Genomic DNA, 26,786 nt, shown 5'->3' on the forward strand with positions numbered 1-26,786 from the left:
CTACATTTTATTGATGGTAATGAGTATAGGCCAAGAAAATCTAACAGAGCTTTCCTTAAAAAAACAATAATAACAAGAGAAATAATTTGATATAGACATAGAAGATTTTCTTAAAATTATAGCTTTTCCCTATGAAGCAATGGAAATGGAAAATATACTTTATACAATAATGTAAAAACTATACCATACTTAAAAACAAACTTAGTGGAAAAGCACATGACCATATGAAGAAAAGTATAAAATCTTATTAAAGGAATAAAATAAAATTTATAACAAATATATAAAACATAACATGTCTGGATGGGAATACTAATATCATAAAAATGACAGCTCTGTCAAAACATAAGAAGCCAATGAATACAGGGGCGCCCGGGTGGCTTAGTCGGTTAAGCGTCTGACTTTCGCTCAGGTCATGATCTCGCGGTTTGTGGGTTCGAGCCCCGCGTCAGGCTGTGTGCTGACTGCCAGCTCAGAGCCTGGAGCCTGTTTCAGAGTCTGTGACTCTCTCTCTCTGACCCTCCCCTGCTCACGCTGTCTCTCTCTCTCTCTCTCTCCTAGAAATAAATAAAACATTAAAAAAAAAAAAAAAAAAGAAGCCAATGAATACAAAAATTCCCATTCAAATTCTAATAAAGTTTTTTTAAGAATAGGACAAAATAACCTTAGAGTTCATATGGAAGAATAAAGTTCTGAGAACAGACAAAAATAGTTATGAAAACGAAGGATAGCAAGTAGGGGATCTGCCTTACTTGATAGCACAAACCTATTAAAAACCCACCCTGATTAAATCAATCTGAGATTGGCAAAGGAATAAACAAAAAGATCATAACCAAAAAGAGAATCCAGAAATGGACCCAGTATGTATGAGCTTTTAATATATGACAAAAGTAATATTTAAATTCAGTGGGAAAAAATAGGTACTGACACAACTGGATATTCATCCGTGAAGAAAATTAATCTACCTCACAATCTATGGGATATCTACATAAAATATTTAAGAAAACTTCCAAGATGTATTAAAGATTTCATTTAAAAAGTAAAATAGGGGCGCCTGGGTGGCTTAGTCGGTTAAGCGTCCGACTTTCGCTTAGGTCATGATCTCGCAGTTCGTGGGTTCGAGCCCCGCGTCGGGCTCTGTGCTGACTGCCAGCTCAGAGCCTGGAGCCTGTTTCAGTCTGTGACTCCCTCTCTCTCAGACCCTCCCCTGCTCACGCTGTCTCTCGCTCTCCTTCTCTCCTAAAAATAAATAAAACATTAAAAAAAAAAAAAGAAAAAGTAGAATTATATACTACAACAAACATAAACTTTTGTATAAGGCATACCAAGTCAAGATATAATTGATAGATTTGGGAAAAATAGCAAGGACTCTTAAAACTTTATGAAAAAAATGCAAGCAACTCAGTAAAAAGGTTATATATATGACTAAGCAAATTCACAGAAGAATACACTTAAACAGCTAACTAACTCCAGAAAAGATGTTTACTGTCACTTGTAGCTCAGACGAAGCTTATACTGAACCTAATGAGATTTAACTAAAAAAAAACACCAAAAAATAATTTCTCACTGCCAGCAGGGATTCAGGATGAGGAATAATGCCACATATTATTTGCACTCTTTGAGAAAACAATCTGACATCTCTTAATATTAAAAACTAAACATGCCCTCTGACCGAAGCTCCACTCCTGGAAATTCAATCTACAGGAATAAATACATCATAACTATTAAGATATAGATATACAGATATACAGATAAATTTGCTGCAGTATTGTGCATTGTGGCAAAACAAACAAAAAACCAGAGCCATAGTAAATATTAACACCTATCAACAGTGCAATAGTTGAAAAATATGGTACATCTCTATCATGGACTATTATGAAACCATTAAAAGAGTGAATTGAAGAGATTTGTACATGGAATACTGAACAAGAAAAATAAGATACAGTCATGTATATAATATCCATTAAAATTTTGTACAACAGCAATTAAAACTCTTATCACACATAACTATGTATGTATATGCATATACAGTGATACCTATGACGTGTATATAAAGACCATGGGGGAAAAATACAGACACACATCAAATTGTTAACTTGGGTACATGGACATGTGTTCCATGTTTGGGTAGCATCTTAGTTCAGGCTGCTATAATAAAATACTATGGACTGGATGGGTTATAAACAGAAATTTATTTCTCACAGTTCTAGAGGCTGGGAAGTCCAAGATCAAGGCACCTGCTTGGTTGGTGTCTGGTGAAAGCCTGCTTATTTGTTCACAGACAGTCATCTTTTCACTATAACCTCAGATGGTGGAAGGAGCAGGTATCTCACCAGGGGCTCTTTTCTAAGGGCACTACCACATCTTGAGGGCAGACCCCCAAAGCCCCACCCCCGAATACCATCACCCTGGGAACTAGATTTTAACATACAGATGGGGTATGTGGGGTAGGTGGAGATGACAAACACTCAGGCTACAGCTTGTGGTTTCCTAGCAGAGTAGTGGGGGAGAAGGGCTTACGGAAGAAGACAATCCAAAATGTAAACAAAAGGGGGGAAAAAACGGCACCTAAAATTATCCTGTATTTTGTTAAAATTCTACTTTTGCAAATACACATATGTATTTGTACATGTATATGTATGTTTATGTATACATATATATATGTTTAAGTGTATTTATGTATATGTATACATATTTATGTGTGCATATGTGGGGAGAGAAAGGTGAATATGAAAATGTGCTATTACAGGGGTGCCTGGGTGGCTCAGTCGGTTAAGCTATCGACTTCGGCTCAGGTCATGATCTCACGGTTCGTGGGTTTGAGCCCCACATCGGGCTCTGTGCTGACTGCCAGCTCAGAGCCTGGAGCCTGTTTCAGATTCTGTGTCTCCCTCTCTCTCTGACCTTCCCCTGCTCATACTGTCTGTCTCTGTCTCTCTCTCTCTCTTTCTGAAATGAAACATTTGAAAAAAATTTTTTAAAAAGAAAATATGCTATTACAGATAAATACTGTTTTTGTTTAACCAAAGCTTATATTAAATACCAAAACTTTTCATTTTAAATTTTGATTGAATACCTTTCTAAAACTTATCATGTGCCCCTGTTTTCTTTTTTTTTCTTTTTTCTTTTCTTTTTTTTTTTTTTTTTTATTTTTCTTTNTTTTTTTAATACTGCTGCTCAGGCTCTACCCTCAGAGATTCTGCTTGAATGTGTCTGGAGTGAGACCTAAGAATCCGACTTTCTTTTTTTTTTTATGTTTATTTATTTTTGAGAGAGACAGAGTGCAAGTGCAAGTGCAGGGGGAGTAGCAAAGAAAGAGGGAGACACAGAATCTGAAGCTGTGCTGACAGCTCAGAGCCTGACATGGGGCTCGAACTCATGGACTGTGAGATCATGACCTGAGCCGAAGTAGACGCTTAACCAACTGAGTCTCTCAAGTGCCCCACGTGTCCCAGTTTTCTGACACAGGCTCTAATACTCACAACTTTCTATTTTATTGATGATTTGGTATCAACGTGGCATAATGGAAAAAAGCACATTTCCAGACCTCATTCAAACCTGCTTTGACACTTATTTGTACTGTGGTGCTAAGGAAGTCATTTCACCTTTCTGTGATTCACTTTCGTCATCTATTAGAAATAGCATTAGCTAAAACCAACACAGTTTACTAAGTACTTCTCACTATTAACTCAGATATGAACTGCAATATGGAGATGTGCTTGGGTAAAGGTCTGACACACATAGAAGAGGTAATTTAATGTTGCTTTTTTACTTAGTCTTTCCCTCTATAGTTGGACTATTTCTCCCCACCCTTCTTTTAGCTGTGAGAGTGCTACTTATGAATCCAAACATAGTGACTTTAAAGGTAGGACAGTAGCTAATATGACTTACTACTCAATTATGTTCCAGAATCAAAGACTAAATCACAGACAGAGCAAATTATCAGCAAGCTTTCACTGCTCTTTGCTGTCAGTGTGTCTAGGTTAACAGGAATCCTCTTAATACCCCTTGTAATTTATGAAAAATGAGCACACAGACACTGAGTAAGGACCTGGTCTCTGCTACAAATGGCAAAACACAGGAGTTTTAGAACACAAATTCTATGATATCTTTTGCTTACAGCTGTGTTCTTAGCTATATTCTTTATACTTGCAATTACCAAAGAGAGTTCATTAGGCAGGAAGAGGGAAAGACTCTCCCTGCAGCCAAAGCTGGTTATCATATCCAAAATTTAAAGATTATAGACAGGGTAATGCCCTTATACATCTCATCCCATCTGTTTTCTAAACATTACCCGAAGAATCATGTATTTGATGTAAGCATTTCCCTTTTAAAATTGAAATTTTATAGGAGAAAGTATTGTCTATCAAAGCAGGGAAAGGGAGGGGGAGTAACAATTTACCTCCAGACAGCCAGATAAATGTCTTCCAGAAAAATTCATATAAGGAGAGTAAGATTAAAAGTCACAAAATCCTGAAATCTCACCAGATGTTTTGTGGAGGGCAGTGGCAGGAAGAAAAGAGGCAGCTGAAGGTTCATAGATCTGATTACATTTTCAACACTTTTTAGATAATGGCCTAGAAATTTTTTTACAGCTTTCATTTTGCCAGATGCAAACCAAAACCAGTAACTATAACAATGAAAACCCGTGAAACCTGAAAACTAGTTCAATTTGATCAAAAGAGCATTTATTGTCTGCTTAAGAGATGCATCGTGATAGGGCTTATACGGAAACCAATAAAACAAGAGATTCCTGCCTAAAGGACCCTTCAGTTTGGGGGTGCTAACAGGAGAGAGAATCAGACAATGGAGAACTAACTGTAATACAGTAAGTACTCAATAAATGCTAGCTATTAGTTGCACAGGCAATGGTAGGAGGACTTGAAAGAGGGACACTAGTCCCTACATTCAAAACTCCTTTGAGGAGCACCTAGCTGGCTCAGTCAGTGGAGTGTGCAACTCTTGATCTCGAGGTTATGAGTTCAAGCCCTACATTGGGTAGAGATTACTTTAAAAAAGAAAGAAGAAAAAAAAAAGGACAATGTCCGTTGAATACCACATTAAGAAGTGTGGACTTCTTGGAGCGCCTGGGTGCCTCAGTGAATTAAGCGTCCAACTCTTGATTTCAGCTCAGGTCATGATCGCATAGTTGTGAAATCAAGCCCAACATTGGGTTCCACTGGGCTCTGCACTGAGCATGGAGCCTGCTTGGGATTCTCTCTCTCTCTCTCTCTCTCTCTCTCTCTGCCCTTTCTCCCCCTCAAAATAAATAAAGAAACTTTAAAAAAGAAGAAGAACTGTGGACTATATCCTATATGTGATGGCTCCAAGATTTCTAGGCCCAATGAGTGGCAAAACTGACATATATATATTTTTTTAAGGTTACTCTGGCAGCAATGTGGCAGATAAATCATACCAAAGCAATGCAAAAGATTAGAAAGTAGTAAAATATACTGGTTAAGAATATGGGCTCAGACTAAGTGTCCATCAACAGATGAATGGATCAAGAAGATGTGGTTTATCTATACCATGGAATACTACATGGCAATGAGAAACAATGAAATCTGGCCATGTGTAGCAACATGGATGGACCTTGAGGGTGTTATGCTGAGCGAAATAAGTCAGGCAGAGAAGGACAAATATCATATGGTTGCACGTATAGGAGGATTAGGAGGAACTTGACGGAGGAACAAGGGGGAGAAGAAGGGCGGAAATGGTGGGGGAAAGGGAGAGAGGCAAACCATGAGAGACTCTTGAATGCTGACAAAAACTGAGGACTGATGGATGTGGGGGAGAGGGGGGGATGGGCATGGAGGAGGACACTTGTGGGGATGAGCACTGAGTGTTATGTGGAAACTAATTTGACAGTAAACTATTTGTAAAAAAAAAAAAAAAAAAGAATATGGGCTCAGAAACTAGATTTTTCTGGATCTGAATACAGGCTAACAAGAACTACTTATGTGACCTCGATAAGCTACTTAACTACTCTGTGCCTCAATTTCCTCATCTGTTAAATAGGTACAGAAAGAGATCTCAACAATGAGGGTGGCTATAAAATTAAGAGAGTTTATGAATGCTAAGCCCTGAGAAAAATTCCTGGCACAAAGTTACTGTTCAATAAATAACAGAAACTAACTGCATGAAGGAAAAACTGGTAGTAGGGAGACTAGTTAGGAGGTCAAGAAACAGTCCCAGAAAATAGAAATGGGAACAAAGAGGAGTATGTTCACTTGGGTGCCTGACATGATGATATACAGGACATCAGACCAGGGAAAAGAAAAGGTAGAGAAGTATTACACCAATGAGTGTAGCTCTGGACACATTAGGGCTGAGATTCCTACAGAACATGAAATATAAATGTCTAAGGGTCGCTGGAAAATACAGATCAGAAATCCAAAAGAGGAAGGAACTGGAGGTACAGATTTGAGGGTGTGCTGGGTGCAGCTCTGGTCATGGAAGAGAGCACTCAGGGAGAAAGAATAACGTAGAAGAGCCACAGGATCCACAGGACGTGGGGCTCCAGGATCACAACAGCATCCACGGGAACTCCAAAATACCTGCGGATTGTCAGTAAGATAGAAAGAGAGAAGGAAATATAGCCATATGAAAGAATACCCTCCTTTAAGAAGTTTTCAGTGTTGCTAGGGAGAAAAAACATATACCCATTAAGCAATTTTATCATGATTGTTCAGGATTTATAAAAGTAACTCTAAAGTAGAGGTGAGGTGGGAGACATCAGAATGGCAGGAAAAGAAAGAGACATTATGCCGATGATTGAAAAAGTTAATGTTAATAGAAAAAAGGAACAGTGGCATTGAGAAGAAAGCTAATTCCAAGATGGAGGAAGGAAAGGGGAAAATGAAAACCATTCTGTCCTGAATGTCTACTATATGTCAGTAACTGTCCTAGGATCTTTTAAATATCTTCCCTTATTTAATTCTCATAATATTCCTATGAGAAAAATATTGCCATTTTACACAAGTAGTTTGAGGCATACCAAAGGAGAGTAATTTGCCCCAAGTCTGGCACCCAGTTTTGGGCCTATGACAGTATTAGGAACGAGAAATGAAGGTGGCAGGCCCATGATTCTTCACCCACTTCTACTTCTTAAACTGGCAAAACAGGCATGACAAGAAGGGGGAGGGGGCAATAAAAACCATCCTAGGAAAATACCAAAATTATTCCCACTTATCTCACTACAGGAGAGCTACCTTTTTTGAGGAAGTATGAGAGGAAAGAAAATGAGTTTTTAAACTCAAAAGTAATCGTCCAGTCTCAGAGAACAGACAGGATTACAGCCATCTCCTGCTTCCAGCCTCATCCCGCTGATCCCACGCCGTCCCCACAGCTGGAAATCTAAATTACACATCAACCATGTCCCTCCTTCTCTTTCTAATCTTTCACTAACTCCATATCACCAACAGGATTTTAAAGAATCAACAGAACCGAAAGGAGAAAGTTATCCAGTAAGCCTAGGAACTCCTGAACCTAGAAGGAATAATAGAAGGGGAAAAAAGTTAACTTCTAAAAATAAATGCTCACTTGTAATTTATAACCCAACTTTTCTCAATTCAAAACCATAAAAATAAATGAAATTTCAAGTGCCAGCCAAAGAGCAACATTGACACCTTGTGGTGAACATCCTAATTTGACGTATTGAATGTGTAATGAGTAAAGTGGCTCCTCATTAAATGGAACACTTAATCCAGGCATTTCCAAGGGTTAGAGAAGTAAAAATTTAATTACCATCACACATACTGAATGTAAATTTGGAAAGAGCTGCTATTACTTTGGTAACATTGAAATTAGCCTACATGTTTAACTACTGGAGGAAAACACTGAATAAAACCTCAGGTCACAGTTTTCCTACGAAACAGTGTTAACATATCCACCTGAATGGGTTCTAATGCTCTGGTCGTCAGTGCTGCAAAATCCTTGCTTTAGTCAAGATATCCTATTTTTCTGTGACATTCACACTTAAAACTTGGAAGAAATAAATGCATCCAAGTGGCACAACAACATAATGGAAGTTATTCACTAGAATATACTCTGAAAATACAGAATCAAGAGATCTGGGTTTAGTCCTGACACCAAATGCACTGAGAATTTTGTGAAGTTAAGTGATGTCCAAGAACTCAGACTGTGTTTTCATATAAAAGTACAGATCAAGAAGTAACAATTTCATACACCGCCCCCACCCCAAAAAAAGCATCAGGAAAAGAAAAACATATTATTTCTAAAAATTACTCCATCCTTGTACAATGTTGCCTGAGTTAAAAGAAGGGAAACTGAATGAAACTGATCAGCACAAAATTAAATTTCTCAGCTCTCAACAGAAATCATGCCTAGAAAGGAAACCCCCAGGACATATATCATTGCATGAATCAATGTTAAATAAATGAGCAACTATCAAATTCATCTGATGATTTTGAATTTATGGAAGGCTCTATGATCTTCAAAAAATTTTCTCTGTCATTTTGCTATGTGCACCTTATAATAATAATTTTACAACCACCAATCTAGAAAGGTAAGTGAGACTCTAAAAAGGATCTGCAAAACTTGCTTGCCAGAAAACCTTCACACCAACTTCTAGTCTAGCTCTTAATTGCTACGTGCTCGCAGATTAATCATTTAACACCTCTTGGCCTCAGCTTCTACACTGAAGACAAAGGCTGATCCCTGATGTCTGAACACAAAAAACTTCTAAGATAGTAATAAATGTGGAAATGCTTGTAAATTACACAAATTTGTAACGTTACTGCCTCCACCTTTTAGAAGAATCAGAGGGGTTAAACGAATTCGGATAAACCAGGGATAATTGAGGTCAGGGTCAAGTTAACCAAAGCATTCTCTATTAGACCCTGTTGCTTCCCAAGACCCTACAGTATTTCTTCAGTTCTTATTTTCCTGTCTCATTACAGAGCATTCAATGCTGCTTGAATCTCTATTCTCTTAGTTTCTATGATGCCACCTTGCCCAAATCCTCCTCTTTTCACTGACTTCATATTTATTTTTCTTTTAATTCTATGGATTTCTCTAATAAGATCACACCATCTCACACTTGGAAAGTATCTTTAAAATAGTAATATCCATACTCTCATTTCACTGAGGAAGGCAGGTCAAGAAATATCAGTGGCTTACCCACATTTCAAATGACTGCTGTACATTCTTCTTTTTAATACTTAAAATTCAATGTACTCCCAGAATGAATAGGCTCAAAAATGTGTTATATATTTTGACACCTCCTGCTTTCCATCCAGATACCAATCCTGTCCATTCTCTTACATATCCTAAGAAGTCAAAGTGAAAGTACTCCTCAGATAAGAATCAAAAGTCATCAAACACCTGTAGGTACTATAGCTGAAATCATTGACTCTTAAGAGCAATTTACATAGGCATGTGACGAAACTTTATCATCATGGATAATAAGATTCAAGATTTGCAAAGGAAAGGCCTATTTCATAATGTTTATAAAATAAACAATCATCCAATTGGACAAGAATCCAACCATCCTTCTGGACTCTTCCTCTAGTAGATATATTCAGGATGTCTAATGGTCTGAAATTTATGATGTGTTATGTAAACATTAGAAAATTACTGCCAAAATCAAATTTCAATGAAACATCTGTCTAAGTAGGGCGAATACAAGCTAAGTGTCACTGTTACCTTTATTTTGAGCCGCATTTATTTTGGTTGCCTGCCTCCTGTGAAAATGTCCTTGATGATCTACCACATCGAAAACTAAAAACAAATTTGGAAATTTTTCAAAATTAAGCCCAGACATTATGAAAATATAGAGTGAAGGCATTTAGTTAAGCCTCTGAGCGTGAGATTCATGCAAAGCTCCTTTGCCTTGACAAACATGATTCTTTTAAGAAGAACAGCAGGTCAAAACTTTAAGCCATGTCTGGGGCTAGTGGAGGGCTTTTTTAGTAATGCTGTAGTTGTTAAGATTTTGATAAGTCTAAAGTCTGTACCTCTAGTTGCTGCTCTTTATAGTACAGAAAACCGGAAACAGCTCATGTCCCTGTTTTAAGATCACTGGCTTCCAATCATTCTCTCCCACTGTCCAGAGAAAGGAAACAGCTTTCCGAAGGCTTTGTGAAACAGATAAACTTAAATCACTGTAGCTACAAAATTTATGAAGCTCTCACAAAAAAATGCTAAAAATGCTAAGCCTGAATAACAACATCTAAAGCTCCCATACATTTCCTCAGACAGAAATGTCACAAACTCAAAATGAGGAAGATTCTTTAGAAAGTGCAGAAAGTCTAAGAAGTTCTTACCGCAGCAAAGAAAAGACGTCATAAGAATTGCGAACACAGTTCTGATCCACCTGAAGAAGAATATTCTTCTGAGCATTTGAATAACCCTGAAAGACATTAATCAACAAATTAAAGAAAGTAAAACAAAATAAAATATGTGTAAAACTTAATCTTAATGTTTGCCTTCTGAAAATTGTGATTTAGAAACACCTCAGTAAATTCAAATTGTTATTCCGAAAAGCACAACTTTCATATTTAAATGGTAAGTAAATTTAAAATAAGTATCTTCTAGTATTTTCCCACAGAAGTCATGTTACACATTATAGATTGTGGTGAACTTCCCAGGGAAGCCCAAGAAGTCTTCTTAACATATCATGTGACTGAAGAAGAGTATTAACAATAATATTTCAAGTATGTGTGGCCATCATATATAATGTTTATATGGAGAAAAAAGTCATTCCAAGTTCTAATTAGGAATACCAGGAACAAATATTTCTACTTAGTGAAATAAAGGTGGTAGGAGCAAGATGATTTCTAGAGAGAATACAGCAACATTCCTTAAGAACAGAACAGGTATCTGTCACTTAAGAAATGCAAAGTAAACAGCAGTCAAGAAAAAAGGACTCTGGACCCAGACTACCTGGATTACAATTTAAGCCCTTAACATATCAACTCTGTAATCTTGAGCAAGGCACCTTAACTCTATTAGTTTAACTTTGGTTTGTTTCTTCATTTAGAACATGGAGATAACACTGTCTACCTCACCACCTCCTGTGAAAATTAAAAGTTAATATTTATAAAGTGAAAAGTATGTAATAAATGCTATATAAATGTGTGCTACGATGCTAGTATAAGCATTTTTTTAAAGTTACATTGCCAGAGACAGTAGAAGGTTATTAGGAGAATATGAACAATTTTATGCTAACAAATCTGACAACTTAGATGAATCAGATACCCTTTAGAAAAACATCAACATTCCAAAAATGAAATGAAACAACATCTGAATAACCCTGTATCTATTTTTTAAGTGAATAAACAATTGAAAAGCTTCCCACAAAAAAGAAATGGAGGTACAAAAGGTTTCATTGATGAATTCTACCAAACATTTAAGAAATAACATCAATTTGGGGCTCCTGGGTGGCTCAGTCGGTTAAGCGTCGGACTCTTGGTTTTGGCTCAGGTCATGATCTCAAGAGTTCAAGAGTTAATGAGTTTGAGTGATAGCGCAGAGCCTGCTTAGGATTCTCTCTCTTTCTCTCTCTCTCTCTCTCCCTCTCTGCCCCCCTCCACCCATCCATCCCTCCCTCAATCATACGTATGTGCTCTTTCTCTCTCTCAAAATAAATAAACAAAAAAACCCCATCAACTTAACAAAAAAATAAATAAAATTAATAAAATTAAAATAAAATACAGGAAAAGAGAACAATTTACAACTCACAAGACCAGCAATATTGATACTAAAACTTGAGACACACACACACACACACACACACACACACACAATTATAGACCAGTATCCCTCATGAACACTGACACAGAAATCCTTAGCATAATATTAGCAAATTAAACCGATAATATAAAGATAAAACAATAACACATCATTAGTGACTGAATTTATTCTAAGAATGCAATACTGGGTTAGCATTTAAAAATCATTCAATTAGAAAAATACATCATAGGGGCGCCTGAGTGGCTCAGTTGGTTAAGTGCCTGACTTTGGCTCAGGTCATGATTTCGTCTTCATGAGTTCAAGCCCCGTGTCGGGCTCTGTGCTGACAGCTCAGAGCCTGGAGCCTGCTTCTGATTCTGAGTCTCCTTCTCTCTCTGCCTCTCTCCTGCTTGTGCTCTGTCTCTCTCTCTCTCAAAAAATGAAAAAAACGTTAAAAAAAAAAGAAAAAATGCATGATACAATTGTAAATCTATCTTGATGGCACACAATTATAAAGATGTAATTTGTGACTTAAATAACATAAAGGTGGGAGTACAGAGTTATCTGGAAGAAAAGTTTTTGTGTAATATTAAAACTAAATTGGTATTAATTTGAACTACATGGTCATAAATTAAGATCTTGACTGCAGTCCCCAGGGCAACCACTGAGAAAATAACTGAAAGATACACTGTAATGTATGTATGAGAAATGAAAAAGAAATAAAAATGTTATATGAGAAAATATCTAACACAAGAGAAGGTAGTAATAGAGGAACAGAGAAACAAAAAAGATATAGGAAAACAAATAGAAAATCAGAAGTCCTTCTGTCTCTATAATCAATTAAGTATAAATGTATTAAATGCTCCAGTTAAAAAGCAGAGATTGGCAGATGGATTTTTTTTAATGATCCACAATATGGCATCTATAAGAGCTGCACTTTTTTTTCAAGTTTATTTATTTTTATTTTGAGTGAGAAAGTGTGAGCAGAGAAGGGGCAGAGAGAGGGGAGGGAGAGAGAATCCTAAGCAGACTCTGCACTGTCAGGGTGGAGCCTGATGTGGGGCTCAAACCCACAAACCATAAGAGCATGACTGGAGCCAAAACCAAGATCAGAAGCTCAACCGATTGAGCCACCCAGATGCCCCAACAAGAGCTGCACTTTAGAAACAAAAACATATATAAGCTGAAAATGGAAAAGACAGAAAGATACTATATGTAAGCAGCAACCAAGAGAGCTGGAGTGTCTATACTAATATCAGACAAATAGACTTTAAGACAGAAAATGTTACAAGAGACAAAGAAGGACATTATATAATGGAAAAAAAAGGGTCAAGAAGATATAAAGAGTTATAAATATATATGCACCTAACAATATGTAATAAAATATATGAAACAAAAACTGACAAAACTAATGTGGGAAATAGCTAGAGATGTCAACATCCCACTTTCAATAACAGCACAGCCATACAAAAGATAAACAAGGAAACAGAAGACATGAATAAAACTATAAATCAGCTAGACCTACTAGACATATACAGATTGTTCCACCTAACACAAACATATACACATTCTTCTCAAGTGCACATGGAACATTCTCCAAGCTAGACCATATGTTCAGCCACAAAACAAGTCTCAATAAATTAAAAACTGAAATCAAACAAAGTATCTTATCTGACCACAATGGAATGAAACTAGAAATCAATAACAGAAGGAAATTTGGAAAAATCCATGAACTGTAAAGTAAGAAACATACTCTTAAACAACCAGCGGGCCAAAGAACAAATCACAAGGAAAATTATTAAATAATTTGAGATGAATAAAAATGAAAATACAACATATTAAAATATATGGGATACAACAAAAAGTGCTGAGGGAAATTTACAGTGGTGAACATCTACATTTTTTTTTGAAGTAATAAAGAGGGGTGCCTAGGTGGTTCAGTTGGTAACCAGTCGACATTGGCTCAGGTCATGATCTCATGGTTCATGAGTTCAAGCCCCACATCAGGCTCTGTGCTGGCAGCTCAGAGCCTGGAGCCTACTTCTGATTCTGTCTCCCTCTCTCTCTGCCCCTCCTTGCTCATGCTCTGTCTGTCTCTTTCAAAAATAAATAAACATTAAAAATAAATTAATTTTTAAAAAGTAACAAAGAGCTCAAATCAAAAACCTAAACTTCCACCTTAAGGAACTAGAAAAAGAACAAACTAAGCCCAAAGCAAGGGAAGAAATAATAAATATTAGACCTGAGATCCAAATAGACAATACAAAAACAATATCGAAAATCAACAAAAGTTAGGTCTTTGAAAAGATCAACAAAATTGACAAACTTCAAGCTCAGACTGACCAAGAGAGCAAAAGAAGACTCAAAACCACTAAAGTCAGGAATGAAAATGGGAACATTACGAAGCTCACAGAAATAAAAAGTATTACAGAAGTTGTGAACAACTGTATGCCAATAAATCAGATAACCTACATGAAATGAAAATGCCTGAAAAAAAAACTCCCCAAAATAACTCAAGAAGAGATAGAAAATCTGCACAAACCTACAACAAGTTGTTCGCATAAGTTGTTGATTAGCTAAACTACTCCACGGAATTGCTGCCTCAGCGATACATTTTGTTTGGTCAAGAGACCTGCAAGGACTTTACACAGGGAAGCACATGTCCTGAAAAGCAGGCCACAGAGACGCAAGCAAAGGTAAGTTTGCTTACATGAATTAATGACAGGACTTGTGATCGATGGTCTCTCCTGGTTCCCAGTGCCTGTATGCCTTAAGTGCCCCTTAGATAAAAATCCTGATGAAGCTCACCAAAACACTGCTCTTTTTTTTTTTTTTTTTTTTTNACCCAGAACTCCAGAGCACTCCACCCACAGATCCTCATAAAGGTACTTTACCCAGGTCCTGCCTCTCTCCACACTCTGCCTTGACCTCCTAATGTGGCTCCTGAAGGCATGCCCTATAATTCCTCTAGGACCTGTGAGTAAAAATCTTTTCTATTTCAATATCTCTTGTGATCTGTTACCAAACCATGGCTCGCCAACCAGCACCTTGTGCCCCACCTAATAAATGTTAATTTAATGAAGTCATAACAGAATTAAAGAAGTTATGATCATTAATCATAGAACTCCCAGCACAGAAAACCACCAGAACTACTGGTGAATTCTACCAATCATTTAAAGAAAAAATAACACCAGGGCACCAGAGTGGCTCAGTTGTTGAGTGTCCAACTCTTGATTTCAGCTCGGGTCATGGTCTTGTATTTTGTGGGATTGAGCCCCACATTGGGCTCTGTGCTAATAGCAAAGAGCCTACTTGTGATTCTTTCTTTGCCCTTCCCACTGCTCGTGTGTCCTCATGCTCTCCTGCTTTCTCAAAAATAAATAAAAATGAAAAAAATTTTAATTAAAAAAAATCAATCCTTCTCAAAGTCTTCCAAAAACTGAAAGAGGAGGGAATACTTTTTAACTCATTCTATGAGGCCAGTACTATCCTGATACCAAAGCCAGATAATAACATCACAAGAAAATTATAGATCAATATCCCTGATGAATGAATATAGATGCAAAGATTTTCAACAAAATACTAACAAAGCTAATCCAGCCACATATTTAAAAACTTAAACCATTTAGCCAACAATTCCACTTCTGGGTATATACCCAAGAGGACTGAAGGCAAAGATTCAAAAAGGTATTTGTACATCCATGGTCAGAGGAGCATTATTCACAATAGTGAAGGAGTGGAAGCAACTCAAGTGTCTATCAACAGATGAATGAATAAACAAAACATGTTACCTTCATACAATGGAATATTATTTAGCCTTAAAAAGGAAAGAAATTCTGACTCATGCTATAATACAGATGACCCTTGAGGTGATTTACGTTTCCACTAAAATAAGCCAATGACTGTATGATTCTATTTATATAGGTACCTATGGTAGTCAAATTCACAGAAACAGAAAGTAGATGGATGAGTGCCAGGGGCTTAGGGGAGGGAGAGATGGGGAGTTACTGCTTAAAATGGGTAGTTTTTCCATTTTACAGGATGAAAAGAGTTCTGGAGATGGATGGTGGTGATGGCTGCACAACAATGTGAACATACTTAATGCCACTAAACTATACATTTAAAATGGTTAATATGGTAAATTTAGTATTGTGTACATCTCACCACAATTTAAAAATAGTTTTTTTTTTTTTTCAAAAAGGATTATACACCAGGAACAAGAGATTTATCTAAGGTGTGTAAGGGTGGTTCAATAAATGAAAATCAATGTGATACACCAAGCTGGAGGACTCAAACTTCCCAATTTCAAGACATAGTACAAAGCAACTGCCATCGCTACAAAAAGAGCACAGCACTGGTGTAAAGGTAGACATAGAGAACAATGGAGCAGAACTGGGAATCCATAAATAAACTCACATACCTGTGGTCAACTGATTTTACACAAAGGTATAAAGGTGCCAAGACTCACTGGAAAAAGAACAGTGTTTTCAATAAATGACGCTGAAGCAACTGGATAGCCATGTGCAAAAAGGATGACTTGGACCCATCCTTAACATCATATATAAAAATTAACTCAAAAGAGATCAAAGACCTAATTGTAAGAGCTAAAACCATTAAACCATTAGAAGAAAACATGGGGTACATCTATATAACCTTAGATTTGACAATGCACTCTGAGGTATGACACCAAAAGCATAAGCAACAAATGCAATAATAGATAAATTGAACTTCATCAAAATTAGAAAATTTGTGCATGAAAGGACACTATAAGAAAGTAAAAAAAAAAAAACTCAGAAAATGGGAGAAAATATTTGCAAATCATATCTGATAAAGGTCTCACATCCAAGATATATAAAGAACTCTAACAACTCAACAACAAGACAAGCAATCTGACTAAAAAACTGCCAAAGGACTTAGGGACATTTGTCCAAAAAAGATACAAAAATAGCCAACAAGCACATGAAAAGATGTTCAGCATTATTAGTCATTTGAGAAAGGGGAATCAAAACTATGATGAGATACTACTTCATACCCACTAAAATAAGTGAAAACAAACCAACAAATAAACTAACAAGCAAAATGTTAAAAAAGTTTTTAAGTAGTCTCTATTCCCAAAGTGGGCACTGAACTAATAACCCCAAGATCAAGAGTCATATGTTCTACCAAATGAGCTGGCCAGGCAACCCAAAATTTTTTAATTAAAAACAAGGGGGCACCTGGATGGCTGTCGGGTGAAGTATCCGACTCTTGACTTTGGCTCAGATTCCAATCTGATGATTCATGAGCTCAAGTCTCATGTCTGGCTCCATGCTGATAGCTGACAGCACAGAGCCTGCCTGGGATTCATTCTCATTCTCTCTCTCTCTCTCTCCCTCTCCCTCCCTCTCTATCTTTACCCTGCTTGTGCACATGCATACACTCTTTCTCTCTCAAAATAAATAAATAAACTTAAAAAAAAAAAAAAGAAAGAAGTGTGGGCAAGATATGGAGGAATTAGAATGCTCCTATATTGCCATATTGCCACTGGCAACATAAAATGTTGGCCACTGTATAAAAAAAAGTTTGGCAATTCCTCAAAAAGTCAAACCTAGAATTACCCTATCACCTAGCCAATCCACTCCTAGTTACATACCTAAAAGAAATGAAAATGGGTCCTCAACAACTTGTATACAAATGTTCATAGCAACACTACTCACAATAACCAAAAGGTAGAAACAACCCAAGTATCTATCAATGGATAAACAGTTAAACAAATTAGCATATATAAAAAAAAATAGGGTATTTCTTAGCCATAGAAACGAAGAAGTATGACACATGCTACACATCAACACCCCTCAACAAGAGGCTAAGGGAAAGCGGCCAGATACATTTTTTTCCTCATAAAAAATCACCCACACCCACTAACCTACAACTAAAAGCAATTCATTATAGGGGGAAAAGAGCATTCAAATGAAAGCGAGGATCATGGGTTTTAATCCACGCTGCCTTTCATGGAAGTGAGGAAAACAATTTAATTCCTCTAGGCTTCAGTTTCCTTAACTATAAAGTGAGATGAAACTACTAGTCATAAAAACAATAATAAAAAAAATGACAGCAATACACATAAGAGTAACATTTATAAACATTCACAGTATGTCAGGCAGTATTGTTTTCCAAATTAATATTAATAATTTAAATGTGAATACATTAAGCGTTAACACATTTTTCACACAACCCCATGAAACAGGAACTATTATTATCCCCACTTTAAAGGTGAGGAAACTGAGACACAAAGAGGATTAAGTAGAAGAGCCATACCGTCTGGCTCCACAGCCCATTTTCTTTCTTAATGACCATGCTACACTTGATCTCTAAGACCTTTCGAGTTCTAAAATTCTGGGTCATGTACATTTAAGGCAACTCAAGGACATTATTAAACCCTTCTGCTTCAGCCACCACTTAGCAATTAACATTCTTAAAATATGCTAAGAGCCTTGTTCTGAATGACATCTAACTTCACCAGATGTGCGATCCTGACAGACCTCTGATGAAGGATTATAATGGAAAGAAATGGCTCATTTGTATCTGGTTATCTGTGTAAGATACTGCCAAGAGCCAAAGAGCCCCGAGGAGATTTACATGTCACTCAAAATTTTTCCAAAGACAGGCCTAACAATGCTTTTTCAGGGAAGGGAACAGGCACCAGTCTGGGTGAGTGCCTACTAAAATGTTCGAGAAAACAGATGATCAACTTCACATATCCAGTGAGCAGGAGTAATTCCAGGCAGATGATAGGGTATGTTTCTAGATCCGTGGTCAACAGACTTTGTCAATGGTCAGATAGATCGATATTTTTGGCTTTGCAAGTTACGTGTCATCTCTATGGCATGTTCTTTGTTTTTTCCATCAAATTCTTCACAAATGTGAAATCCATTCTTAGCTCAGAAGCCATATAAACCCATGTGCTAGACTATAGTTTGCCTACTTCCGTAGTGGATCACTGGCTAAGTTAGCCTTTAAAGTACATTACTACATGTTCTGAGAGTTTTTAGTGGCTACAGCGGTCCCAAGACTATCCTTAACTCTATTAGAATTATACGTTATACTGAAATAATCCAGTTGTCAGGTTTATGAAGCAAACAGTGTTATACACATACTTATTTATTTCAGTGTTTACTGAACACCTAATACAGGATGTCAGGCTATTGCTACCATCCTTATAAAAGTATACAACCCGGTACACTATGATGTATACAACCCAGTTCAGGTACGAAGTGAAGTAAAAACTGCAAAGGTGCCAGAGAAAAGGTTAAAAAAGAAATCGCTTCCAGAGCTCTGATGTGGTAAAGATTCCATCTAGTAGGAGCAGAGACATCAAAGTCTACAGGGGTGGCAGTAATTGAGATAGATTAAGAAGTATTAAAAAGCTGAAGGGCAGTGAAGTAAAGTCCCACACAGACTGAACACCTTTAGCCAAAGCATGACAGTGGGAAAACATACGTCGCATTCCGAGAAAATTAAGTAGTGGTCCAATCTGTTCAGCTTCAATGATGTGGACATTACTGGAACCTGGAGAGGAAAATAGTGGGAAATAGGGCTAAATAAGTAGCTTTGGGGAGGGGGGGTGCAGAGCAGAGAAAGCCTTGAATGCCATGCTAAAAGGTGAAGACAGTCTCCAGGCAACAAGGATTCAGGAAAGGTTTCTGACAGTGCAGCATAATGATCAGAGGTGCATTTAAGGAAGGTTAAATGGCTAAATGGTGCACTCGAGAAGGCAGAATGTCCAAACCCCTGTAGAGAGGCCATTCTAGACATTCACACTTACTAGAGGTAATGAGAGCTCAAACCATAAGAGAAAGAGAAGATAAAAGCACAGACAGAACTAAAAGTACTCTTCATACCACTGACTGGATTTAGGCAGATGGAGAGAAGGAAATCAGGTCAGAGGTTTACATACATCTAGCAGACAATGTGAAATCACTGTACAAAACCTTTTAAGCAAAGAATAAAAAAAATGAAAGTATACCTTAGGACGATTAATAAAGGCAGAGTGGCTATAAAGAGACTAGAGTCGGGGCACCTGGGTGGCTCAGTCAGTTAAGTGTCCGACTTCAGCTCAGGTCATGATCTCATAGTTCATGAGTTCAAGCCCCAGGTTGGGCTCTGTGCTAACAGCTCAGAGCTTGGAGCCTGCTTTGGATTCTGTGTCTCCTTTCTCTCTGCCCCTCCCCTGCTCATGCTCTGTTTCTCAAAAACAAATAAACATTAAAAAAAGAGAGACTAGAGTCCATAGGCCACCAGGGAACTACTACAGTAACCCAGCCTTATGGGTGTGCCAGTCTGAGCTCAGGCCATGCATGGCAATGGAGAAAAGTAGCCATGTACAGGGGTTATTTCAAAGGACTCAAAAGAGTCTAGTGGCCAATGGAATAGAGTAGATTAAAAACACAGCAATACTTGAGGCCTGCATAAATGGGAAAATAGTTAACAAAGATGTGGAAAATTGGAAAGGAAAGCAAACCTGGAGAGAAAGATGAAGAGTTCCATTTTAAGTGTGATTATCTGCAAATATCAGGTATCTATGCAGAAATGGTCAGAAACTATTTAAATATAGAGAGCTAGCATTTTGAGTGACAACCAACTAGCGTACCCCATTAGAATGGATAACGATCTGCTACTACAGAAGCCTCACTCACTCATTCAACAAATATTTACTGGATTATTACTAAATGCCAGGGACAGTGCTAAGCACTAGGGATAAATTAGGAATGAAGACAAGACAGACACCGTCCCTGCCTTTACGAACTTTACAGTTTAGTAAGAAAGAGAGATGAACAAATGGGCAATCAGAATAGAGCCAGGTAAGGGTCACTGATGAGGAAAATGAAATGCAAGGTGCTGTAGAGCATAAAGAAAGGTATCCAAACTGGACTTTGCGGTGTAACACAGAAAACCTTTCTGTAGAAATGAGACCTAAGCTATGGGGTGCTTAAAAATCAGGAACCAGATCACACAGCAAGACAGTTAAGCTTACTTAATTGCATTTTAATTACTCTAAAATGATTGAAATGAGAGAGGGACACAGACCAGCATTTTAGAAAGATAAATCTGGCTACAATCCAAGTGCAGGAAAGCAGTAGTTATTTAGCAGACACCATCAGCAGTGATTGAAAACAAGAGGGAGGGGTCCAGGATGTCTCTCCTGCTCTGACTCGAGACCGTGCATGGAGAGCGGTCTCATTTACCAAACTAAGGAACACAGACAAGTTTTTCAAGATAGGGAGAGGAACTGAGCTCAGTTTGGGACTTGCAGAGTGTATGTGTCTCTGACCCATCCAAGCAATTTGATACAAGGTTAGATACATCGATGCATTCTGGAGCTGTGGACTTGAGAGGGATCTGAATCCAAATACAACATGTTCATAAGAAGACAAAAGGCCCAAGCAGAAGCCTGAGGACAATAACTTAAAGGCCTCCACCAAAAGCTTTCCCCAGCAGAGCTGACGGCCTTCTATATGTTATTCTTAAAACTGTACGTGTGCTTTGCAAATAGTCCTTTTTCTACTCACTTAAGTAGAATAAGAAATTATGATTGGCAAGGGAAAGAAAACCAATGGCTCCTTCTCTACTTGAGCATATTTTCAGATGCAGTGGGTATCCATTTGCAAAATATATTATTTATTTGTACAACTTTTCTTAAAATAGCTACTTGACAAATCAACAGACAGCTTGTGTTCCCCTGTGTTTATGTTCATTTGGACATTAAGACACTTTTTAATTGTCAGCCAAGCTTAACTGACAAAAATTGTGCCAGTATCTCTATCAAGCACCTTCAAGCCTCAGGTACCTTCTCCCTCTGAGCTCTGACGAAGCCCAGAAGCTGAGCTTTTAAGAAAGAAAGGCAAGGCCTCTTCTGAGACACCAAACCACAACTGAATATATGTACTCCCCCAGATCTGGCTCTCAGACCACAGAGGCTGTTCTCTTCTCCCTCAAAATAGTGAGAAGCAGTGAGAAATAAGAAGAGTACTGATAAGCAAAGGTATACAGACCCTGAAACTAAAATCAATCCCTACACATCAATAGGGTAAAGAGATTCTTGTTCATATTTTAGTGGCTTAAACTACCCTCAAAAAAGCATTACAATCATAGTCCACACTCCAAGTACGAAGTGGATTAAATGCTATTAATGCACTTAGTCATGACAAGAGGACTGAAAGTGCCCTGCTAATGTAACCCAGGAGTATATTTTAGACTAGAGATAGGACCATGTGATCCTGGAAGACTTTGTTCACTCATAGAAAAATATTTACTGGGGCGCCTGGGTGGCTCAGTCAATTAAGCGTCCAACTTCAGCTTAGGTCATGATCTCACGGTTTGTGGGTTCAAGCCCTGCGTCAGGCTCCGCGCTGACAGCTCAGAGCCTGGAGCCTGCTTCAGATTCTGTGTCTCCCTCTCTCTCGGCCCCTCCCCAACTCGCTCTCTGTCTCTGTCTCTCAAAAATAAAAAGACATAAAAAATTTTTAAAGTATATATATTTACTAAGCAAAGTCTACGCTAAGTCCTAAGACTAAAACAGGGAGTAAACGCAACTTCGGTTACAAGGAGCTGATGTCCGAAGAGGAGAGAAGATGCTCATGCAAATCCCCATAACTGACGAGACAAGAGAAGGCAGCAGTGCCGTCACATTAAAGTGCATTAGCAGAGAGAGGAAGAGGGAAAACAGGATTCCCAGCTTTATAGAACAATTTAAACTGAAACTATCACAGGGAATAAAAGGTCAAGAATGCCCTCACTACGAATCCAAGAGAGAAGAATAAAAACAAGTTTTCAAAATTTTGAAACAAAACAAAATTTTAAACTCTCTGAATCCCCCTAGTGAGGAAGTCTGGAGCTCTGTTTCTGTTTACTTTTTAAGAATCTAAAGCATCTATACAAGCCTGGCTTTGAATTTTCCAGCATTAAAATACTGAAAAGTTAAAAAATGGTGCTAAGAAGACAAGATCCTCCAAATTCGTAACAGGAAATATGGCATTGCCAGATTATTTTCTGGCTTCGGTGAAGAGAGAGAATGGGGACCACACTGCAGCAGCAGGATTTATAAATATGAATTACAGGATAAGATGATTTTCCAAACATCTGTCAAAAGTTAATTTGATTCACGAGAAAAGGGCAAAAAAGACTCAAGAGAAGCCAAATGTAGTGACTAATATGTGGAACTTTTGTAGACTTCAGTGGGTTGATGGCCTCATGGGCATTGCATGCCCACTCAGCAATAATAAATACACAAAGTCTATACGATAATGCACTCATACCATTCAGAGCACTTTCCCATGCACCCTCTCATGTGACTGTCACAATGCACATACTGGATACCTCTGGTTAAATGTAAAGACCAATAGACTTAGTACTTTAAGCCACTATACACAGTGGGAAGAAATGTAGAGATGCCACGTGGCATAGTGGTTAAAAGAAAACCACTGTTCTGCCACTTCCTACTTATATAATCTTGGGTTCGTAGTTTAATGTTTTCTCCTAGGGTCCTTTACCCATAAAATGAGAGTAATAACTACCTCATGGAGTAATTACACAAGATTAAAAACATGTAAGGTGGCTAGTATAGTGTCTGGCATGTAACAGGCACTCCTTAAATGAAAACTAGCAATGGTAGTTTTCAAAAGCTCTATAACCATCTGGTGTAACATTGTTACTAGGTTAGCACAGCAGCTCAAATAATTCAGGAACAAAGTTTTCCCGTGGATTTAAATTTATATATTGTAATGGTGGGGGGAGAGGCAAGGAAAGTTGACTAAAATATGTTTACAAAAAGCTATTTTATGATTTTCCAACTTTTGCTTGATGATGTACTGAAAGACCTGGACAAAATTATACCATATCCCTTTCCCAGTTGTTAAAACAGGCTATTTGGGACACTTAATCCCTACTTCTAGACGTTCTGCTTATGTATTGTGTGGGATGTGCTTTGGAAACAAGTTAGTGTCCATTAATTTGACTAGCAAGAGGAAATAGCCATCTTCTTACTTTCTCAGTTCTATGAAGTTAACTAAATAGGAGTCTCTTAACTGGGAATAGAATTCAGGTTTTCTACTTTTCAGAAGTATCATGTCTTAAAAAATATAAAATTAGGAATTTTCACTTGTACAGATCCTGAACCTTGCTATTGTCCCTAAATCTTCAGTCTAGGCTTGACTATGAACTTCAGATGATCAAGTCATGTGACTGTGTTTGTGAAATTAATCACCAAATTGCTATTTGCATCTCCTGAGAATTTCATTCCAAAGAGATTTGGTCCTTTTTACTGGATTCTACGCCTGCTCTATTTTCTCCCCATTACAGTGAGAAAGCACTGCCATCTACTGGACTCTGAAGATATTGTTGCTTTCAGTCTGAGAGAATTCTTACGATTAGTGCTTTTTACACTTTGTCAACAACATGGTATTTAGAGTTATTTTGACAGTATGAGTTACATAAAAATAAAACTCCAGGAGTCAGGGCTCAGGGTAAAGTAGGGTAGGAGAGAAAAATAATACCATCCCCTCCATTGTTGGCTGATAGTCCTTAACACGGCAAGCATTCACCTACACTCATTAACAAATTTCTATTCAGCACCTACTATACTATATGCCAGGTACTGGGCAAGGGACACAGTGTTAACATGATAGGATTAGGGAGGTAATCCCCCTTATCCTATGACAGGGTTATCGCCTAGTGAGTAGTTTCCATGTATTACTGAATTCTATTCATGTGCCAGATTCATAATGTACATAACCACCTCTCATCCCCAAACAATTTATGAGGAGGAAGAAATTGTTATCTCCATTTGCAGAGGAGAAAATAAACTCAGGGATGATTCAATTTGCCCAAGATCTCTCTCCGAGGTAAGTTGCTGTAGTGGCTGGAATTAAACTCACATCAATCTGACTCCAAAACCTGTATGCTTAACCACTAGCTATGTACACTCACCCAAGTAGCTGTCAGCAACCTCCCCAAAACAAGAGAAGCTGACAAAAGGAAATTCAGGCAAAGACAGTCTTACATGTCTATATTAAAGGCAAAACTCCTAAAGTGAGATCTGAAAGGTTTCTAGCTTATTGGATAAGAAGCTGGCCCAACAGCCTCTGACTCCCCATGTGCCCCTAATTGCCATTCTATCAGTTAAATCCCCCTAGAAAACATCTCTCCAAACCATCTAGCCTCATTCACCAACTTCCATCCACTCCAGCTTCAAGCTACAACAGTGTTCCTCTCTGGCTCTCCATAGTCTTCAAACATTAAAAAGAGTATGTCTTCCTAAGGTGCTCTTCAAATTATTTAAAAGTCTGCTCTAATTCACCTGTGTTATCTGCAAGACCTAAATAACTGACACCAAAAACAATTTCTCAAACTAAACCCCACGATTTTCAACTATGTCCAATAGTCTCCAAACACATTCCTGTTAGTGAGACTGAACTGACTAATCTGTAATAAAAGTGCATTGCACTTCATCAAAAGTCACCAAAGATAAGAGCAAGTAGCCCAGATCTTCTTTTAGGAAAATTAATAATCTAGATTTAGAAAAGACGAATTGGGGTGGTTACGAAACAAGTTTTCACTTTAGAAAGCATTTCACCTTAAGCCACACTAAACAAACCTACAATGATACTTGAAACAAGATTCTATTTACACAGCGCTTTTCATACTATGTCAAGGCACAGCTGTGCTAAACAAAACTCACAGCATTAGGAAAACCCTCTTACCTTATGTTCGAATGGAGCACCATAGTAGCCATCGTTCAGCCCAAAAATTATTTCATTTTGGTTGCGGGCATGAATCTAAAAGAAGAAAAACACCCTATCAGTTCTTCTCATTCCTAATTAAGTTTTAACACGATTAGAGCATGACAGTTAAAACAGGACCTATTCAATGCTGAAAAACAGGCTGATTAATCTAACAAGCCAGCAGCAAACAAATCACTTATCCTAAGACCAGAGATTCAATTGAGAACTTCCTGCTGTAAAGGGCTCACAAAATTATTACATGAGATAACAGGCACCACCATTCACACATATTTTCCATGAACACTTCTTGAGATTGCTATGGAAAGGCTCGTTCTGAAACACAAGGGATCCAGAGACATACTGTATATTCTCTGATCTCAAAGAAAACACAATCCAGTTAGTCCATAAAAGTGCTTTAAAAAACATAAAGTCCTGGCACGACTGGGTGGCTCAGTTGGTTGAGCATCTGACTTCAGCTCAAGATCTCATGGTCTGTGAGTTCAAGCTCCACATTGGGCTCTATGATGACAGCTCAGAGCCTGGACCCTGCTTCGAGTTCTGTGTCTCCCTTTCTCTCTGCCCCTCCCCTCCTCGTGTTCTGTTTCTCTCTCAAAAGAATAAACATTAAAAAAATAACATAAAGTCCTAGAAAAAAACATAAGATTAAAATTATTTTCTATTTTCAAAAAGACAGTTTAAAGATAATATCTAAGCTCCATCTTCACTCTGGACCCTAGTTTCCGCAACTAGAAATGAATGAATCAGATTATGCTGTATATCACACTTCTGTGCTTACCCCCATCTCCTCTGGCTAAATCCAACATGTTACCCAAATTTCACTCAAGATGATCAATCAATTTAACCTAACTAATGTTTGTAAAACCGTCCATTCAGTGACAACAGTATACACATCACATGTACAGGAAACATCCACCAAAAAGAGATCCTATATTCTGGGCCATACAATAAACCACACGAAAGCTAAAAGGATTGAAATCACATAAACTATTTTCTCTAAATTCGACAGAATTCAAGTAGGAATCAACAAAAGAAGGACATCTGTAAAATCTACAAATGTTTGAAAATTAAACACCATGCCTCTAAATAACCCTTGAATCAATAAGAAATAAAAGGAAAATTAGAAAATATTTTGAATTGAATGAAAATGAAAGTACAACACCAAAGCTTGTGAGTCAGGGTTACAGCAAGGCTTAGAGGAAAATTTATTAAGTGCTTACTTTAAAAAAGATAAGTCTCAAAACAGTAATGGAAAATCCTACCTTAAGAAACTAGTAAAGAAGAACAAAGTAAACTCAAAGCAAGCAAAAGAAAGAAATT

At 37.6% G+C, this 26,786-nt stretch overlaps 1 protein-coding gene across 2 annotated transcripts in view; it reads right to left on the reverse strand.

Annotated features, from left to right (window-relative positions):
* The window catches only part of UVRAG (UV radiation resistance associated), a 286,243-nt gene that overhangs the window by 200,145 nt on the left and 59,312 nt on the right, over window positions 1-26,786 (reverse strand). For both annotated transcript variants that reach the window (XM_077776339.1, XM_077776334.1), the window contains 2 exons: window positions 25,428-25,502; window positions 10,284-10,369 (listed from right to left, as the gene is read on the reverse strand). In XM_077776339.1, coding sequence (XP_077632465.1) covers window positions 10,284-10,369; window positions 25,428-25,502 — 161 coding nt within the window. The remainder of the gene's footprint in view (window positions 1-10,283; window positions 10,370-25,427; window positions 25,503-26,786) is intronic.

The sequence above is a fragment of the Crocuta crocuta genome, unplaced genomic scaffold (genome assembly GCF_008692635.1).
Source record: "Crocuta crocuta isolate KB4526 unplaced genomic scaffold, BGI_CrCroc_1.0 scaffold271, whole genome shotgun sequence".
In the NCBI taxonomy this organism is placed as follows: Eukaryota; Metazoa; Chordata; class Mammalia; order Carnivora; family Hyaenidae; genus Crocuta; species Crocuta crocuta.